General features: G+C 54.3%; 1 protein-coding gene across 1 annotated transcript in view; it reads right to left on the minus strand.

The window, feature by feature from the left end:
- RAB40B (RAB40B, member RAS oncogene family) overlaps window positions 1-17,729 on the minus strand; it is a 36,737-nt gene extending 19,008 nt beyond the window's left edge. Inside the window, exon 1 of the mRNA XM_031656982.1 lies at window positions 17,468-17,729. Coding sequence (XP_031512842.1) covers window positions 17,468-17,609 — 142 coding nt within the window. The 5' untranslated portion in view covers window positions 17,610-17,729. The remainder of the gene's footprint in view (window positions 1-17,467) is intronic.
- Between the last annotated feature and the right edge of the window lie 475 nt (window positions 17,730-18,204).

Below are 18,204 nucleotides of genomic sequence, written 5' to 3' on the forward strand. Positions count from 1 at the left end.
CCACACACAGTGAGGACACCCCTCACCTTCAACAGCCTCTCCCCCGCCACCGCTCTGCACCAATTCTGTGGCGAGTCTCAGCTCTTCCCAGCCACCCCCACAAAGCACCATTCCCTTTGCGTTCTGATGGGTCCCGTGTTTTCAGGATTACCCCCCCACCAGTTTGAGATCTCTGCTTCAGTGGCCTACTAATTTTTCTTTCTTTTATTTTTTGAGATGGAGTCTTACTCTGTTACCCAGGCTGGAGTGCCATGGCGTGATCTCAACTCACTGCAACCTCCGCCTCCTGGATTCAAGTGATTCTCCTGCCTCAGCCTCCCCAGTAGTTGGGATTACAAGTGCCGCCATCGCGCCCAGATAATTTTTTATTTTAGTACAGATGAGATTTCACCATATTGGTCAGGCTAGTCTCGAACTCCTGACCTCAGGTGATCCACCTGCCTCAGCCTCCCAAAGTACCGGGAATACAGGCGTGAACCACTGCGCCCGGCAGGTAGCCTACTAATTTAAACAACTAATGTTCAAGCTATCTCCGGATTAATACCTGAACTAAAAGCTGAATTTCCTCCAAGTCCCAGGTTCTCAGCCCATCGTAAAAGCTAATTACAATGAGGTTCCCCACAGAAAAAGCTAAAAGCAATTTCTCCCGTCCTAACAGGGAAGAAAGCATTCAAGCCAGGCTGCTTCAGGAAGTGCCTGGAGCCTCCTGGGGCTGCCTGGCCCATCCTGCAGTGGCCAGCTCAGCCCACTCTGGCCTTTCCCTGATGCGTCCGCCTTGCCCAGGTGCGAGGCCCAGAGGCAGCCTGCGCTGTGGCTCTCCATCAGCCCTGACTCTGCGTCTCTGTCCCTGTGGACTCAGCCTCTCCCAGTGGGAACCCTGCCTTCCCGTGTCCACCTTCCAATCCTCGTCCACCACCCGTCTCCAGGGCCAGCACCCAAGCGTTTGGCGTTTCCAGGCACAGGTGGCCTGGCCCTACAGACAGCCCGCATCCTCTTTGCTCAGGTCCCGGATTTGGGGCCCTCTGACCCCAGATGAGGGCGTCAGCGATGCCGTGGTGCTGCACCTGCCCAACCCCTGCACCTGAACCGGGGCCTCTTCTCCATCCCTCCACGACGGCCCAGAATGTCTGGACACTGGGCCCAGTGAGCAGCGACCAATCTAATTTCATGTCTCTCTTTTTTCTCTAAAATCAATGCTGTTCCAAAGATAAACCCTCTTACACAGCCGAGTCTGCCTAGAGAAATCCTCAAACCATATCCTTTCATAGCCACGTTCAAATTCAATTTGTGAGAAGAATCTTCTTTTCATAAACCCATGGATCGAGCCATGTTGTTTTATTCTCTGCAGTGTTTTCTTTCACCTCATCTCCCATCTGTGTTTGCTGTTTTGTTATTCTCCGTTTCCCATTCTCTGTGTTACCACACGCTTCGGTCCACGAGAAACTAACTAACATTTTTGACATCAGCAGTGTCAGCCTTAGGATAACACAATTCAAGCTCACTGCACTTAGCTGAGTAACTTACCACGTACTCTGTCCATCAAAATATCATAAAGATACACAAAGCTTCTAGAACAAAGCCCGTCAGAATGTTCACTGAGTGAGTCAGAAAACAGGGACAAAAAGATAATTTTAACCTTCTAAAAAAAAAAAAGAACAAAAAAAGGGAAAAGTTAAATGCCACACCATCCTCAACACTTGTAGCTGCATAAAGAGTAAATATTTTAGGAATCCGTTTTAAGTCATCTACCACCTGCTTAATTCTATTTTAGTGAGTGGCCTAACTCTGCCTTCACAGGAGAAGATCTGTTGATGGTGCAAATATTGATTCAATACAATGTAGAGACGTATTCATCTCTGAGCCCAGCTTTTGAGAAATCCGTCTTACATTGAGTTAAAACACCAAAAAGCCTGAAAGCAGACTGGCGGTCCCTGGGGCGGAGGGGAGGGGGCGGGGCGAGTGGCCGCTGGACAGCACAGGGCTCCTGGAAGTGGCCGGTGCTGACGCTGGCTGCAGTGTGGTGGTGATTAAACGCCACTTTACACCTGCACTGTAAAATGCTCACATATGACTTTAAGTGTGTGGTTTTCATGAAAGCAGCTCCCTTTCTGCCTTTTTTTTTTTTTTTTTTGAGAGACGGAGTCTCGCTCTGTCGCCCAGGCTGGAGTGCAGTGGTTCAATCTCGGCTCACTGCAAGCTCCACCTCCCAGGTTCACGCCATTCTCCTGCCTCAGCCTCCCGAGTAGCTGGGACTACAGGCGCCGCCACCACGCCCGGCTGATTTTTTATATTTTTAGTAGAGATGGGGTTTCACCGTGTTAGCCAGGATGGTCTCGATCTCATGATCCACCCACCTCAGCCTCCCAAAGTGCTGGGATTACAGGCGTGAGGCACCGCGCCCGGCCACGACAAGCCTTACTTATTTTAAATCACCTTGTTTTACGGACACTAAACTCAGAAACGTGAGGCCTGGGATCAGCATCAGGCTGGACAAGTGCTGCAGAGGCCACCTGCTGCCCCACCCCGTCACTAAGCACCTGCAGTCACCCTGCGCAGGGCAGGGGCCAGCCTCCACCGAGCACAGGGCAGGGGCAGGCTCCACCGAGCACAGGGCAGGGGCCGCCTCCACTGAGCTGTCACCACCACAGGACACCTGGAAACACGAAGGAACAGGGCCCAGAAGCAGTGTCCTAAAGCGTGGCAGCTGCTGCCTGAGCAGGCCTGGGGGTGAACGCAGTTGTGGGAGGCTCACAAAGGGACATCATCTTGGGGAAGGGGGATCGAGGCAGCCATGGTGGCTCTGGGAGGGACAGAGGGGCCAGATCCCAGAGCTGCCCACTTGGCTCATTCTGAGCTGGCCTCTCACAACCCATCAGAGTGGTGGATTCCCTGAGGCTGGTCATGGGGCCGGACATCTTGTGACCACAACTCCCAGGGCCTGAGAGAAGGGGGCAGCTGTCCTCGGGCTGGCCTGTCCTGCTCAGACCGGAGGCCTGGTCGGGTTCGAGGGCTCAACTCAGGTGGGCCCGGGCTCTCAGGGTGGGGTGACCTCTCTCACGGAGGTCTCATGTGGCCCCGGACCCCACACCAGGGCCTGGGTCTCTCCCAGGTTCCCACACACCCAGGGGAGCGGCCATAGGATCCAGTCCTGCCCTGGCCTTGGGTCGCAGGCAGGAGCCCCACCCTCCATGGCCACCACCTGCCAAACAGGGGTGGGGGCTCTGGGCAGGGCTACTCAGCGGACCGTATGGCAGTTCCCCCACATGTGGGAGCTTCTCAACCCAAAGGCCTGGCTGGAGGCTAGAGAGGGAGGAGGGTTCCAGGAGGCCACCCCACCCACGGCTGCCTGACACTCATTGCTTCTGAAGTTAAAAAAAAATAGTGCATAAGAAAAAGTTTATTTAAAATCATGTCATTCATGCTCAGCACTAAGTATTTACCACCATGATCTCATCACCGATGGACAACCACTGTTAATATTTCTGTGTAGTTCATTTCACTGTTTATGTATATACGGTTTTCTTTCTACGTAGTAGTAATAGTATGATATATGTAATTTTAACATTTTTCATATGAAATTTGATACAAATGTTTTAATTCTAATATATAATTCTGGGTCAGACATGGTGGCTCATGCCTTTAATCCCAGCACTTTGGAAGGTGAGGCAGGTGGATCACCTGACGTCAGGAGTTCGAGACCACACTGGCCAACATGGTGAAACCCCACCCATCTCTACTAAAAATACAAAAATTAGCCGGGCGTGGTGGCACATGCCTGTAGTCCCAGCTACTTGGGATGCTGAGGCAGGAGAATCACTTGAGCCCAGGAGGTGGAGGCTGCAGTGAGCTGAGATTGCACCACTGCACTCCAGCCTGGGCAATAGAGCAAGACTCTGTCTCAAAAAAAAAAAGAAAGAAAGAAAATGATGTTTGAGAGAAAATTAGCTAAAAATGAAAGCAAATATTTCTGCTTCATATACATTGAACACAGTTGCCAAAAAACAATACATGTGGTAATATATTAACTCAAAAAAAATGAGTTTGGCCCGGCGTGGTGGCTCACGCCTGTAATCCCAGCACTTTGGGAGGCTGAGGCGGGCAGATCACAAAGTCAGGATATCGAGACCATCCTGGCTAACACGGTGAAACCCCGTCTCTACTAAAAAAAAATACAAAATCTTAGCCGGGTGTGGTGGTGGGTGCCTGTAGTCCCAGCTACTCAGGAGGCTGAGGCAGGAGAATCACTTGAACCCAGAGGCAGGGGTAGCAGTGAGCTGAGATTGTGCTGTTGCACTCCAGCCTGGGTGACAAGAGTAAAACTCTGTCTCAAAACAGGAAGAAAAAAAAAAAACTCAAGAAAGGAGAAATTTTACTGTAAGTAAACTATATCTCAATAAAACCAGAGAGGAAGCGGTAGAGGAAAAGAATGGGGAGGGGGAGGGAGGGGGAGGGGTAAGTGAGGACAGAAGCGAAGAAGAGAATGGGGAGCAAGGAGGAGAAACACGGTGGAAAGAGACGGGGCACACAGTGGTTCTCAAATGTGGCCGTGCACTTAAATGCAGATTCCTGGGCCCCCCCTCGAGTCACCACGTCCTCTACCGCACACAGGGGCAAAGCTTCAGTGCCCCAACCCCAAGCACGGACGACCAGCAGAATGAGCTGTGTGGCCTGTAGGGTCCCACGGATACAGCCCAGCAGTGAAACACTCAGATGGGGTGGGCTCCAGGCACCCGGCCTGCCTCCGGGGCAGGTCCTAGGTGGCCCTCCAGGGCCGCAGCCAACAGGAGCCAACAGGGCCAGGGGATCCAGTGCTGAAGCTCCAAGAAGAGGGGACCCACAGGGTGACCAGCTCCTCCTTCATGAGAAGGAGACTGTCCTCTCGGGGTTCACCATCTACACTGGGTTGAATTGTCCCCCAAAGGTTCACATTCACCCAGAACTTCAGAATGTGACCTGATTTGGAAACAGCATCTTTTCTTTTTTTTTTTTTTTGAGATGGAGTCTGGCCCTGTTGCCTAGGCTGAAGTGCAGGGGCATGATCTCAGCTCACTGTAACCTCCACCTCCTGGATTCAAACAATTCTCCTGTCTCAGCCTCCCGAGTAGCTGGGATTACAGGTGCCCGCCACCACACCCAGCTAATGTTTGTATTTTTAGTAGAGACGGGGTTTCACCAAGTTGGCCAGGCTGGTCTCGAACCACTGACCTCATGATCCGCCCGCCTCGGCCTCCCAAAGTGCTGGGGTTACAGGCATGAGCCACCGCGCCTGGCCAAGGGTGTTTCCAGATGTAATCAAGTTAAGATGAGGTCATACTGAGTTAGGTGGGCCCTAAATCCAATGGCTGGTGTTCTTAAAAGCACAGAGAGATTTGGGGACACAGACACCCAGGGGAGAAGGCTGTGTGACGACAGACAGCAGGGACTGGAACGGTGCTGCCACCGGCCACAGAATGCCGAGGGCTGCCGGCAGCACCCCAGAAGTCGGGGCAGTCAGGAAGGATCCCCGCTTAGAGCCTGCCGAGGGAGCGTGGCCCAGGCAACACCTTCATTCTGGGCTTCTGGTCTCTAGAACTGTGAGAGAGTAAATCTCTGCCTCAATTTGTCCAAAAGCCCCTTCACCCACCGGCTCTGGAGCCTCCACCTCCCTCCACGCCCCTCCCGTCCAGGGCCGGGGGAAGGGTGCCCAGAGGTCGGGGCATCAAAGACCCTCCTGTCCAGTGGCGGGGGAAGGGTGCCCAGAGGTCAGGGGCATCGAAGACCCTCCGTCCAGTGCTGGGGGAAGGGTGCCCAGAGGTCAGGGGCATCGAAGACCCTCCTGCCCAGTGCCGGGGGAAGGGTGCCCAAAGCTCAGGGGCATGGAAGACTCTTGTTTGTGGGCCCCTCCCACACCCCCGATGATGCCCAGGTCCGATGACGCTGGCCTCTGCGTCTCTCCAGTGTCAAACCAACACGACGTGATTTGAACCCGCAAGTGACCACAGCGTTCTCTCCTCAAACACGCGCGGCATCCTGAGCTGGAAGAAACAGGCTTTATTTCCAGATGAATTTTATTAATCTAACGTCATACTCTTCATACTTATCTATTCACTTTTTCCTACTAAGACAGTAACTTCTGGCCTTATGTATTAGGGTCACTAGAGTTTAATATGTATGTTTAAGCCTGTGTAAACTCGTTTTTGCTTTTATTTTTAGTCAAACAAAATGCCAGTTCTATCATGAGTCACAAATATAAATAACACACCAGTTGATTCAAATTCATGAGCAAACTTCACTTGGGGGAGGGTAATTAATTAATTATTAGCTGCAAGAGGTTGGGATACGCAACCCACATAAAGTAAAAACAGCCTGAGGCTCATTCGTAGCTGAGAAAACCCCAAGATCTGTTACAACGGCCTCGCTGTTCTCCACTGCCAGCCTTCTGGGGCTCTCTCTGCAAGACGTGGCCGCCAGCTTCTGTGAGAGGTGCTGGCGTCCTCGGAGAGACCAAGAAGCCAAGTACAGGGTCCCCAGATAACCAGCCCTCCTGACTGGCTGCCGACCACGCAGGGCAGGTGCCTTCAAGACTTTACGCCCCCAGCCAGGTGCGGTGGCTCACACCTGTAAACTCAACACTTTGGGAGGCCGAGGCAGGAGGATCGCTTGAGCCCAGAAATTCAAGACAAGCCTGGGTGGCATAGCAAGACCCTCTCTCTACTAAAAATAAAATAATTAGCCGGGCATGGTGACATGCACCTACAGTCCCAGCCAACTGGGGGGCTGAGATGTGAGGACTGCTTGAGCCCAGGAGGTCAAAGCTCCATTAAGCTGTGATCGCACCACTGCACTCAAGCCCGGGCAATAAGCCAGACCCGGTTTCAAAACTGACTTTACCTCCCTGAAAGTTTTCATTCCATATGCTGAGCCCCACTCAGTCCATCCGGCGAAGCGGCCTAAACATATTAAGTCGCATTTCCCACCAGCTGACGAACTATTCAGAGATGATGTGCCTCTGGCGCTCTCGGCGAATTTGGGGAACCGAGTTTAGTTGACTTTGCTGGATTAGTGATTTCACCGGCCTTTGCACTACTTTAAATTTTCTCCGTTTTGAAGTCGGCGCATGGGGTGCGTCTTTCGCTTTCCGTGAATCGAAGACTTGAGTCGAATCAGCCATCCACGCCCGGCATCCGGTAATCGCACCTACCGCAACAACGCAAAACCCCACTCTACCAAAAAATACAAAACTACCGCTACGCGGCTCGGTGAACCCAAACCACCCGGAGGTTGAGGCGGCAGAGGAATGGGCGGAACTGTGGAGGTGAGCTGGCAGGAGCTGGAGATCCGCCGACGGCAATCTGCAGCCTGGCAGATGAGATCTCTCGCCCCGGCAAAAACGCGCGCAAACGCAAACGCAACAGCCGAAGAGAAGGTAGTCGGTCACCGTACGTTCAGCACTTTGGGAGCGCAACGCGGTTCTGCGTCGGAAACCAGCCAACAATATGGCGGAACCTCACCTCCACGAGCGCAACACGGGCGGTGCCTGTAATCCCCGGGAACCGAGGTCGGCGAGACTTGAATCCCGGGAGTGTGGAGAGGTGCTAAGCCTATAATCACTCCAAGCAGCACTCCAGACTGGGTGACAGCTAGGACTTGGTCTCAAAAACAAATAAAATAACAAGTCCTGAGTCTGTGTCCAAGCAAACGCCTGAGCCAGAATTCCTGCCACTCTTGAGGCCAGCCAAGCAGCATCTGAGGTCAGTGGTCTCCAGAACTGCAGAACCCCAGCAACATGAAAAGGGAAACCCTGGCCTCACTAAAAAAATAGAAAAATTAGCCAGGCATAGTGGTGCATGCCTGCAATTCCAGCTACTCTGGACACTGAGACAGGAAAATCGCTTGAACCCAGGAGGCAGAGGTTGTAGTGAGCCAAGATCACACCACTGCACTCCAGCCTGAGCAACAGAGTAAGACTCTGTCTCAGAAAAATTAAAAAATTGTTTTGTTTGATGAAGTCTAGATCTCTAACATTTATATGCCCAAGCCCCTTGGATGCTGTTGCTCTTTTAAGGTTTTGTGTGTATACAGCTAATGAAGCTGAAGAATCTTGGGAATAAAGTTGAAAATAAAGGTTAAGGGAGGCCGAGATGGGCGGATCACAAGGTCAGGAGATCGAGACCATCCTGGCTAACACAGTGAAACCCCGTCTCTACTAAAAAAAATACAAAAAAACACTAGCCGGGCGAGGTGGCAGGCGTCTGTAGTCCCAGCTACTCAGGAGGCTGAGGCAGGAGAATGGCGTAAACCCAGGAGGCGGAGCTCGCAGTGAGCCGAGATCGCGCCACTGCACTCCAGCCTGGGCAACAGAGCGAGACTCCGTCTCAAAAAAAAAAGAAAATAAAGGTTAAAAACATCTCTGAATGCGAACAGTACCCACAGCAAGCACACACCAGCTGACTCCGCTGTTGCCTCTGATGCCCCTTGCCGCTCTCTTCACTCCAAAAGCACCCAGCACGGAGCAGCCTGCGCTCCTGGGACAGGAGGAACAGTGAGCAGGTGTGGCTGGCAGGATGAGGCAGGACTGCGGGTCTGCCTGCTCCAGCTGCGTCCACTCTCCACCACAGCGGTGCCCGGTGCCAGGCTGGTGGACAGCCGGGTGACAGACTCAGGGGCGATGGGTGGGCCTCCAGCCCCCCCAGAGCTGACCCTCTCTCTGCCTGGAGAAACCTGGCTGGCCTGTTTTGAGCCTCTCCCAGCCTGTCACTGGAAATCAGGTTCACCTGGGGCTGGGGTTCCAGAAGTAACGGGTCAAGCTAAAGGATGGTCATCAGGGTGGGAGCGGACCCCACAGGACACAGGTGAGGTGGGGCTGAATTGAGGGTTTCTAATGGGAAAACTTGATACAAATGCAATGGTGTTATTTTCAAATGCACAGAAACATTTATGACACAATTTTTAAAACACAACATATTTTAAAAATTAATTTGCTCACAAGTTGTACCGCAGGAGTTAAAGAAATAGAAAACTGGCCGGGAGCGGTGGCTCATGCCTGTAATCCCAGCACTTCGGGAGGCCAAGGCAGGTGGATCACAAGGTCAGGAGTTCAAGACCAGCCTGGTCAAGATGGTGAAACCCCATCTCTACTAAAAATACAAAAAATTAGTCAGACATGGTGGTGGGCGCCTGGAATCCCAGCTACTCAGGAGGCTGAGGCAGAGAATTGCTTGAACCCAGGAGGCAGAGGTTGCAGTGAACCAAGATCGTGCCACTGCACTCCAGCCTGGGCGACAGAGCAAAACTCCATCTCAAAAAGAAAAAAAAGAAAAAAAAAAAAAACAGAAAACCATCTCCTCCTCAAGGATTGCACCATAAAGAAGCAGGATAAAATATTATTTGACTTTCAGTTCCAACTTCAAAGTGATGACTGGCCAGGCGCGGTGGCTCACGCTTGTAATCCCAGCACTTTGGGAGGCGGAGACGGGCGGATCACGAGGTCAGGAGATCGAGACCATCCTGGCTAACATGGTGAAACCCCGTCTCTACTAAAAAATACAAAAAACTAGCCGGGCGAGGTGGCAGGCGCCTGTAGTCCCAGCTACTCGGGAGGCTGAGGCAGGAGAACGGCGTAAACCCGGGAGGCGGAGCTTGCAGTGAACTGAGATCCGGCCACTGCACTCCAGCCTGGGTGACAGAGCAGGACTCCGTCTCAAAAAAAAAAAAAAAAAGAAAGTGATGACTTTATAAATCGTGTTTAAAATCTCGAGGTGGTTGCCAAGGGAAACCAGAAGAGTAGCTGTATCGAGCGGCAAATCCATGGCTGTCTGCAGAATCAGAGGGAGCATGGAGTGTGCACGCGTGTCCCCGGGGAGCATGGAGTGTGCATGTGTGTCCAGGGGAAGATCTGCAGAATCAGAGGGAGCACGGACTGTGCACGCGTGTCCCCGGGGAGCATCTGTCCAAGGCAGAGAGGAAGGAGCAAACCCCAGCAACTGGGTCACTCAGTAGCGGAGTTCTGATGCTCCTCTCCAGGAAGAAAAGCTCCCTCTGAGGAGGGTTTTCCCAACATTAAACACTGGAAACAGGGGAGGGCCAGGCCCTGCACCTGCACCCCCGTCCGTCCATGCACCGTGTAGTCCTGAGGGAGTAGCTCAGCCTCTCTGGGCCTCACAATACATCCTCTCTCGAGATGACTCCCCCTCAGTAAGTGAGGGTTATTATCATCAGCTCTTAGCAAAAATGAAACAAAGAAAGAACAATGGGATTTTTATGCTGGGAAAAGGATGCTGAAGAAACAGCCAGGAGAAAGGATTGGAGAAGACGGTGAGGCCCTCATGCTGGGGAAAAGGGTGGGAGGCAAGAGGTGGTGGCATCTGGTGTAGTTAATCCACCTCCCTCCCTGTCACTAATAAACAGGCGCGGTGCCTCACGCCCATAATCCCAGCTACTTGGGAGGCCAAGAAGGGAGGATTGCCTGAGGTCAGGAGTTCCAGACCAGCCTGACCGACAGGGTGAAACCCCATCTCAACTAAAAATACAAAAATTAGCTGGGCCTGGTGGCGTGCGCCTATAATCCCAGCTACTCAGGAGGCTGAGGCAGGAGAATCGCTTGAACCCAGGAGACAGAGGTTGCGGTGAGCCGATGTCACAACATTGCACTCCAGCCTGGGCGACAGAGCAAGACTCTGTCTCAAAAAATTTTTAAAAATGTGCAAAAGGCAGAAAACTCAGCACTCAGAGAAGGGTCACAATTTGGTGTTAGAAACACCAGCTGGGGTGGCGGAGAGACAGGGCCCTGCCGTGCCCTGACAGTATCCTGGGCCAGCCTGGTGATGCCTTTCTCCTTCCACCCTTGCCTGGAGAGAAACGGAACTTCCAAGGAGAAAGAGCCTGAACCGGGGGCCCAGCTGCCAGACAGAAACGGGGCCAGGCCACCGGGAACCAGGGGGCCAGTGTGTGTGAGGTGTGCTGCAGAACAGAAGACACTTCCCTGGGTAACAGGCAGAGCAGGGGGGTCCGCATAGTCTGTGGACTCAGATTGCCGACAGGGTCCAGGATCCAAGAACTCCGCCCTCCAGCTACAGACCAAGAGGAACACAAACGCCCAGGAGGGAGAATCCAGGCCTCGCTGACTGTGTCAGAGCAAAGGGAACACCTGGGCACAGTTGCCTGGGCAAGGACAAGATGCATCTGACCGTCCCGGACAGCACAGGGCACGTCCACCCACAGAAGACAGAGTCTGACCGGGGATACACACACGAGAGACAGGCAGGCCAACGGTGCAGACCCAGACCCACAAGTGGGCTCCAGGCTGGGACAAGGGTGGCCGTGCAATGTGGGGGAGCTGGGGTGGGGGGCAGGCATCCAACTGAAAACAATGCGTCTTCATCCCTGCCTCAGGCCTCACCCCAGCTGGAGGCAGCCGCTCATGTCAAAGGTAAAACGATGCTTGTAGAGAACATTTTTGTTATCTGGGAGCAGCAAAAGTTTGTTAAACAGGACCCAAAGTCCTAACCACAAAACACTGATAATTTAGATTATGTTAAAATTAAGAGCTTCTGTTCACCCAAAGATACTATTAAAGGAGTGGAAAGGTAACGTGCAGATGAGTGTGGATATCCAGGACCACACAGCCGACAAAGGACTCACAGCCAGAATCTATGTTTTAAACACTCCTAGCAATCATTGAAAGAAATTCAACCAAAATGAAAAAACAGACATAAGACATGGGCATTTTTCTTCTTTCTTTTTCTTTTTTTTTTTTTTGAGATGGAGTCTCGCTCTGTCGCCCAGGCTGGAGTGCAGTGGCACGATCTCAGCTCACTGCAAGCTCTGCCTCCTGGGTTCCTGCCATTCTCCTGCCTCAGCCTCCCGAGTAGCTGGGACTACAGGTGCCTGCCAGGCGTGAGCCACAGCGCCCGGCCTTTTTCTTTTTTTTTAATTTTTGGAGACGGAGTCTCACTCTGTCACCCAAGCTGGTGTGCAGTGGTGCGACTGCAGCTCACTGTAACCTCTGCCTCCCGAGTATAAGCGCTTCTCCTGCCTCAGCCTCCCACATAGTTGGGACCATAGGCACAGGCCCAGCTAATATTTTTTTTGTATTTTTAGTAGAGACAGGGTTTCACCATGTTGGCCAGGATGGTCTCGAACTCCTGACCGCTGGTGATCCACCCGCCTCGGCCTCCCAAAGTGCTGGAATTACAGGTGTGAGTCACCACGCCCAGCCAACTTAGGCATTTTTCAAAAGAGGAAATTCGCATACATGTATGAAAAGGTGCTCAATTAGTTATCAGAGAAATGCAAAGGCAAACTGCACACCACCCAGAAAGAGAGAGACAGTCCCGTGCTGGGAGGGAAGGTGACGGAGCCGGGGCCTCCGGCTTTGCTGGTGGGAGCACCAAGTGAAAAATGCTTTGGGAGAATCTACTACAGGGAAACCTACATAGACATTTGCATGCCTGATACCCAGAGATTCGCACGCACAGGTAACTTTCAACAGAAATGCGAAGGATATGTACCAGGAATGTTCGCAGCAGAACAAGTCGTAATAGTCAGAAACCAGAAACCACCCAAATGCCCGTCACCCGCAGGAGGGAGAAATAAATCGTGGTAGAGTCACAAAAGGGAAGTCAACATGCCATGAGAATTAACACCCCACAGCCTCACACAACACGGCAGAGGCTCATTCACATAATGGGGGCCAGAGACAGTCACAGAAGTGCACGTAGGGCGAGGCGCGACGGCCCACGCCTGCAATTCCAGCACTTTGGCGAGGCGCGGCGGCCCACGCCTGCCAATTCCAGCACTTTGGGAGGCCGAGGCAGGCGGATCACTTGATGTCAGGAGTTCCAGACCATTCTGGCTAACAAAGTGAAACCCTGTCTCTACTAAAAATAAAAAAATTAGCCAGACATGGTGGCATACACCTGTAGTCCCAGCTACTCGAGAGGCTGAGACAGGAGAATCGCTTGAACCTGGGAGGCAGAGGTTGCAGTCAGCTGAGACCGCACCACTGCACTCCAGCCTGGGCAACAGAGTGAGACTCCGTCTCAAAAAAAAAAAAAAAAAAGTCAGGCGCAATGGCTCACGCCTGTAATCCCAGCACTTTGGGAGGCCGAGGAGGGTGGATCACCAGAAGTCAGGAGTTCCAGCCAGCCTGGCCAACATGGTGAAACCCCGTCTCTACTAAAAAATACAAAAATTAGCTGGGTGTGGTGGCAGATGCCTGTAATCCCAGCTACTCGGGAGGCTGAGGCAAAGAATTGCTTGAACCCAGGAGGCAGAGGTTGCAGTGAGCCGAGATCGTGCCACTGCACTCCAGCCTGGGTGACAGAGCAAGACTCCGTCTCTAAAAACAAAAAAAAGGAAAACTCCAAAACTAAGAGAAAATTAGGAGAGGAAAATAATGTCTTTACTGAACGAATCAGTAAGTTAAAACAGCTAGAACAGTTTACTGAAATCAGAATTACCAACAAATAGGAAAGGCATAAGAAAATCACAAAAATTCAGGCCGTGCACTGTGGCTCACACCTGTAATCCCAGGTTTGCGGAGGCTGAGCCGGGCGGATCACCTGAGGTTAGGAGTTCGAGACCACCCTGGCCGACATGGCAAAACCCTGTCTCTACTAAAAATACAAAAACAAATTAGCCCGGCATGGTGGTGGGCACCTGTAATCCCAGCTACTTGGGAGGTTGAAGCAGGAGAATTGCTTGAATCTGGGAGGTGGAAGTTGCAGTGAGCCGAGATCACACCACTGCACTCCAGCCTGGGCAACAGATTGAGACTCCGTCTAAGAAAAAAATACATATATAATACACACACACACACACACACACACATACCTGGAAACTCAAAGAGTACATGCATACTAGAAGTTTAACACAAAACATTCAACTCTGAGACATGGTCTGGTTAAGCAGAAGAACTGTGAGACAAAAAGAAAGAATTCCTCAGAAATTCACGAAGGGAAGGACAATCCTCCACACCGGGAAAAATCAGCCGACCTTGGGCTTCATCACAACCCATGCGAGCCAGGAGACGGTGGAATGACAGCTGCAAAGTGTTGGGGAAGAAAACAAATCTAAGAGTATTATACCCAGCCAAGATATCTTTATATCGTTCAAAGAAAGACCACAGGGAGACATTCTCAGACACAAAAACACTCAGGAAATACTCGAGTCTTTCTGAAAAAAACGACTGATAATGAAATCTAGCTAATTAAGAGAGAGACAGCACAATGAACAAAGACAGAAATGGTAAAAGGACTTTCGTGAGCACTGACTATATTTAAATGCTGAATTGATACTAAATTCTTGTGGGCACTACAGCCACAATACAGAAGCAAGGGCTAAAACCCTGAACAATATAAAAATAACAGCCTGGGCTACAAAACTCAGGATGAGTCGGGTGGAGGGGATGGAGTGTGGAGTTACGAAAGCCCTCACCTTTCTTTTTTTTTTTTTTTTGAGACGGAGTCTCCCTCTGTTGCTGGGCTAGAGTATAGTGGCACAATCTCAGCTCACTTTCACCCTCTGCCTCCTGGGTTCCAGCAATTCTCCTGCCTCAGCCTCCTGAGTAGCTGGGATTACAGGTGTGCAGCACCACGCCCGGCTAATTTTTGTATTTTTAGTAGAGATGGGGTTTCACCATGTTGGCCAGGCTGGTCTCAAACTCCTGACCTCATGACCCGCCCACCTCGGCCTCCCCATGTGCTGGGATTACAGCTATGAGCGACCGAGCCCGGCTGCCCTCACCTTTCAGTAACAGAAGCACCTATACTGTTTCTCAGTGAAACATGTCATTAAAAAAAAAAAAAAAAAAAAAAAGCATGGCCAGCTGCTGTGGCTCAGGCTTATAATCCCAACACTTGGGGAGGCCAAGACAGGAGGATGGCTTGATCCCAGGGAGGTCAAGGCTGCAGTGATCTGCAATCCTCACCACTGCCTTCAGCCCAGGCAGCAGAGAAGACCCTGTCTCTGAAAAAATTAAAAACAAAACATAATGATCTCAACTTCTTACTATTTTTCAGAGTAACTTTTCTTAACCCTAAAACAAATATTTGGTAAATAAAAAACCTGCAAGGGTACACCCACGATAGCAGTTTTTTCTACAGCAGCTCAGGCCAGGTTGACAACAAAGCTTTTGGTGGGAGACGTCTTTTTTTTTTTTTTTTTTTTTTTTTTAGATAGAGTTTCGCTCTGTCGCCCAGGCTGGAGTGCAATGGTGTGATCTCGGCTCACTGCAACTTCTGCCTCTCAGGTTCAAGCGATTCTCCTGCCTCAGCCTCCCGAGTAGCTGGGATTACAGGCATGTGACACCATGCTCGGCTAATTTTGTATTTTTAGTAGAGACGCGGGTTTCTCCATATTGGTCAGGCTGGTCTCCAACTCCTGACCTCAGGTGATCCGCCCGCCTTGGCCTCCCAAAGTGCTGGGATTACAGGTGTGAGCCACCGCACCCGGCCCGGTGGGAGGTTGTATTTTTAGCCTAAACCCTCTCTCCCTGTCAAGGGAAAGCATTTAGGAGAAAGCATCAGTCCATTGTTTTGGGTCGTCCTCAGTTCAGCATGTAGCAACCAAAAGTCATGCACCAGAAGCATCCCTGAGCCGCCGTTCAAACCAACCAGAAGGAAGTTTCACATTCTGTGCGTGGCTCTTCTCACGCATGCCCCATGGCACTCACCTTCAATCAAACTCAACACCGTCAACCGTCTGCTCCCCGAAAACACGCACAGCTCTTACAGGGCCACATTCGTCTGGGCTACACGTTGTCGGGTGCTCTATTCCTCTAGCTCTGGTAGGGTTCATCCCTCACTGAGCCCAGACCCCGAGGGCACCGTGCAGACAAAGCCCCGTCCTCCAGGCGCTCAATCTCCAGGGCAGCGCTGGCCCCCAGACTTTGCCACAGCGACATCCGAACTACCTAGAAATGTGACTAATGGAAGCTTTTTGTTTTGTTTCCTTATAATGACACTTCCACAGCCACACGTGGCTCATGGCATGTGACTGGACACCACGGTCCTAGAGACCTGCCGCCGAGCGGGGAGTGGGGTGGGGACAGGTAAAGACGCAGACTCCCCTCCTGCCCCACGGAGCACACTCTGCACCCGCCGGCTGCGAGAGACTCCCCGGCGTGCTGCAGTTTAAGGAAGCCTCCGGGTGCTGGTCGTGAGCCCAAGCCCATCTCAGCTGCTCCCCCAAACTGTGCCCCCTCCTCACCCCCTTCCCTAAGCTGAGGTGTGGCCGGGTACCTGAGTCTCACCCCACGCTCCACAGTCTCAGGCCACCCCCTCCAGCCGTGCCACGCTCCCCTCCCTTGGTCCTCATGCAGCCTGCGTGGAGCTGCCCGTAGGGGACGGCCTGCACCCTCTACTCTGCAGCCTCAGATCCCGCTTCCTCCCACCCGCTCTGGCAAAGCTCGTCTCTGGCAGGACCCTTCCCAGGCCCCAGAGCTGACAGGGCCTTCTCACCAAGACTCCATCTCCACGCCACGGCTCCCCTCCTCCGCCCAGGACCCAGAGGGGGGTCTCTGTTGGAAGTGTGGGTTCAGCCCCGAGGCGTGGCAGGCAGGTGGGCACAGCGGGGCTCCGTCCACAGCCGCAGGGTCGGCCTCGTCCGCGCGGTTCCAGGGACGCGGGTGGGTGAAGGCCCCGCCTGCTCCTCACTCCCGGCCGAGGTGTCCGCCTCTGCGCATTCCTCCTCCTCCTGGTTCCTGCCTCCGCCTTTCCTTCCCCGGAGCCGTCCACCCCCTCGCCGGGCGCCGGCTTTCAAGCCTCAAACTTCGGGGATCCCCGGGCTGTCTGCCTGGGAGCTCTGTGCGCTGCGGCCTCCCCTAGCCCTGGAACCCCCTTTCCGGCCGCTGTCGTGGGGGGTCCCCTCTTCCGCACGCGAGTCACCTGCGCTCCTTCCTCTCCCCCGGACACGCGGGACCCCCGGCCTCGGGACCGGACCCTGGTCTCCCCTCCCCTCCGACCCACGCGCAGACCCAGCACCTGGGAGCCTGCTGGCCGCGCTCCGCCCCAGGCGCCCCGGAGCTCGCGTCCCCTCCCGCCGCTCCTGCCCCCGCGGCCGAACGCGCACGTGCGGACCCGAGTCCTCCCCGGGTCCCCGCGGAGGCGGCCCCAGGTCGGGAGGGGCACAGCGCCCGGCCCAGCCGCGGGCTCCCGCTGCGCGCAGACTGCGGAGAAGGATGGAGACTGCGCCGCGGGGGCCTCGAGCGGAACGGGGGTGCCGGGTGTAACAGGGACGGTGCCGGGTGTAACAGGGACGCCGCCGCACGAGGGCCAGGCCGGGCGGAGAAAGGCGAACCGCGCTCCTCCTCAGCCGCGCGCCCCCGGACCCGGACTCCCACCCTCCCCGGGCCCGCGCCCCGGCCTCTTCCCGACCCCTCCCCGGCCTCGTGCCTCCGAACCCGGACTCCCACCCGCACCCCCTCCCAGCCCCGCGCCCCTCCCCGGACCCACGTCCGCACCCAGGCGCGCCCTCCGCCCGCGCTCACCCGCCGGGTGGCCGTACGGGGACTCGGCCGCGCCGTCCTGCAGGCTCGCCAGGATCTCGCCCTTGCCCACGTCGCTGTCGCCCACCAGCAGGAACTTGAGCAGGAAGTCGTAGGCCCGGACCGGGCTGCCCAGCGCGCTCATCGTGCCGGCCCGGCGCCCCAACCCATGCCCGGCCTGCGGGGCTGCGCGCAGAGGCGGCGGCCGGGCCCCGAGAGGCGCCGCGCGGGCCCCGAGTCCTTGCTTGCAGCCGGCCCCGCCCCGCCGCCCAGCGCTGACAGCGCGCAGCCCCGCCCGGCCCCGCCATTGGTGGACCGCAGTTGCTAGGGCGGCTGCGCACTTTCATTGGTGTGATTGTCCGTCCATCTTACTCTCGTCGCCGCCTCCGGGCTGAAGCCCAACCGCCCCTCCTGGAAGGGCGCTGTCGCCGCAGCCAATGGAGGCCCGGAGACGGAGCAGGGGCGGAGCCAGAACAAACAGGAGGCGGGGACTCTGCTCCCGCAGCCAATGGCGGGGCGGGGCGGGGGCGAGTAGGGGGTGGGGCCGAGTGTTTACACTCTCGCGTGCGCCTGTCAGCGCCGCGAACTCGGTCCCACGCCGTCGGGTCTGCACGCCCCGAGTCGGGCGGGGCGTGGGGCCGTGCTGGGTCCCGGCGTGGGGCCTCCCCACCTGCCCACCAGGTGCCGGGCCGGGTGGGGCTTAGGGGGTCGGTCCAGTTCGCGGACGCGGCCGGAAGGCC

Source organism: Papio anubis, chromosome 17 (genome assembly GCF_008728515.1).
Source record: "Papio anubis isolate 15944 chromosome 17, Panubis1.0, whole genome shotgun sequence".
NCBI classification, from domain to species: domain Eukaryota; kingdom Metazoa; phylum Chordata; class Mammalia; order Primates; family Cercopithecidae; genus Papio; species Papio anubis.